This window comes from Bactrocera dorsalis, chromosome 1, assembly GCF_023373825.1.
Source record: "Bactrocera dorsalis isolate Fly_Bdor chromosome 1, ASM2337382v1, whole genome shotgun sequence".
In the NCBI taxonomy this organism is placed as follows: Eukaryota; Metazoa; Arthropoda; class Insecta; order Diptera; family Tephritidae; genus Bactrocera; species Bactrocera dorsalis.
The window spans coordinates 73430112-73432708 of NC_064303.1; the positions used below are offsets into that span (position 1 = coordinate 73430112).

The 2597-nt window shown below is 34.3% G+C and overlaps 1 protein-coding gene across 1 annotated transcript; it reads left to right on the forward strand.

Annotated features, from left to right (window-relative positions):
- The first annotated feature begins 564 nt into the window (after positions 1-564).
- Positions 565-2187, forward strand: LOC125780365 (uncharacterized protein K02A2.6-like). The gene is made up of 2 exons (XM_049462650.1): positions 565-1428; positions 1576-2187. The coding sequence occupies exons 1-2, from the start codon at positions 565-567 to the stop codon at positions 2185-2187; spliced, it is 1476 nt and encodes a 491-aa protein (XP_049318607.1).
- The last annotated feature ends 410 nt before the right edge of the window (positions 2188-2597 follow it).

Consider the following 2597-nt stretch of genomic DNA (forward strand, 5'->3'; position numbering starts at 1 on the left):
AACAGAACGTAAATGCTAATACTATGTTCAGACCGACACTTAATCACACGATTTCGGCTGTTGTATAGATTATCCCACTAATCTTAAAAATTTATCAAGATTTCGCCATACAAAAATGACAGTTCCAAATCACTTCATTGAAATGATTTGAAACTGATCCAGGCAAAATCTTTCTGTGCGACTCTGATTTTGCGCCATCTACTTGTCAGGATTGGAAATCTATTACATTATCACAGCTGATTTAGACACTACGAAGGGAAAAAATGTAAACAAACAAATTTTTTTAAAGCAATGAATCTAATTTCACCTGAAAATCGACTTAACAAATGAAAAAATGCATCCGCTATTTCTATTATATGGAAAATATTTGAAAAAAGACGGCTTTTATTACAAAATACTATATGACAATGTTTCTTTTGATAAATATTAAGCGATGTGACTTCATGAATGACAATAACAGCTGTTTTTTGATCTTTCTAACGGCAGTGAGAACACTGTTGGGTTATGAAATGATTAAATGTAATCTAATCTTTGAAATTTTCGGTCTGAACATAATATAACGTAATGAAACAAGTGAAATTGAAGTCGTGCGCAGGTTGTGGCATTTCACACAATAGAGAACAATGCAAATTTCGTAAAGTGATATGTAATAAATGTGCCAAAAAGGGACACATTGCTGTAGTTTGTATGTCAAATCAGAGCAGAAGTATTAGAAAAAGCACAACGATTCCAGAGCGAAAATGGAATCAAAACAAACAAGAAAATGAACAATATGTTAGTACCATGGATGCAGTGAACATTGTAAATGGCATAATAGAAGTTGAAGCAAATAAAAAGTGTATCAATTTAGAAATTTTTAACAAAGTAATACGGTTTCAATTAGATTCGGGCGCAACCGTTTCAATAATCAATTTAAAGACGTATAACATATTGAATAGACTGAAATTACAACAGTGTACAAAAACATTATATGCATTTGGTCAGCAGCCTATTCCAATATTAGGTGAATTGCACACTAAAGCAAAGTGTGGAAATAAGCAAAAGAGTATTGCTGTAATAGTTGCAAATGTAGAAAATGCTAATAATCTATTTGGGCTAGATTTATTCAAAAAATTCGGTTTTGAAATCACGCAAATTGATAACGTAGTTGATAAAGGTGAATACATCAAACAAATTGAAGATTTATGCAATAAATACGAAACAGTATTTGACAATACGAATGCTGGCGTGATAAAACAATTTAAAGCAAGTATACGCATGCAGACCACTGCCATACCAAAATTTTATAAAAGCAGGCAAATACCATTCGCGCAAATGTCAAAATTCCGTGAGGAAGCAGATAGGCTTATTAATACCGGAATTTGGAAACCAGTTAAATTTAGTAACTGGGCGTCACCAATCGTCTTAGCACCAAAACCAGATGGGTCGGTAAGAATATGCGGTGATTTTAAAGTAACAATTAATTCACAATTAGATATTGAGCAATATCCATTGCCAACACGAGAGTCGCTATTACCTACAATACGACACGGTACACATTTTTCGAAATTAGATTTAAAAGATGCTTATTTACAGATGGAGTTGGATGAAGATTCCAAACAAATAATGGTAGTCAATACACCTTTAGGATTGTTCCAGTATCAACGACTTCCATATGGTATTGCCAGCGCACCCGCAATTTTTCAGCGTTATCTTGAACAACTCCTCAACGGTATAAAAGGATGTGGAAATTATTTGGATGACATTATTATAACCGCACCGTCATTACAAGAACATGTAAATCGAGTAGAACAAGTAATCAAAATTCTTGAAGAAAACGGTATCAAGTGCAAAAAGGAAAAATGTTTCTTTTTGAAGGAAGAAATTGAGTACTTGGGTAGAAGAGTAAGCGCTAAGGGAATCCTTCCAGACTATTCAGGAATTCAAGCAGTTAAGCAACTGAAACCACCTATGAATATAGCACAACTAGAAGCTTTTATAGGTAAAGTGAATTACTATTGCAATTTTATTCCGAATTTTTCTCAGTTAGCCGCTCCACTAAATAAGTTACGCCGCAAAAATGTACATTTTACATGGGGCTTAGAGCAGCAACAAGCTTTTAAAGCTCTTAAATTACATATAATTAATGCTACGCAGTTAGCACATTTCAATGAACAATTACCAATTACGCTAGCAACCGACGCCTAATTTTTTGGCATTTGCGCCGTTCTTTCGCACATTTATCCTGACGGAAATGAACGTCCAATAGCATTTGCTTCTAAAACTATGGATAAACATCAACTTAAGTATAGTCAAATTGAAAAAGAAGGTTTAGCAATAGTGTTCGGAGTTAAGAAGTTCCACCAATACTTATATGGGAGAAAGTTTTTGCTAATCACAGACCATAAACCGCTCATAAATATTTTTAATCCAAGCAAGCATCTACCACAAATGACTTCGCACCGTATTCAGCGTTGGGCCATCATACTTATGGCATATCAATTCGATATCAAGTATCGTAATACACACGCACATGGTAACGCGGATGCACTCTCTCGATTACCTGTAAGTACCGATATTCAATTTGATACATCCGAAGCATGCTACAATGTTACACA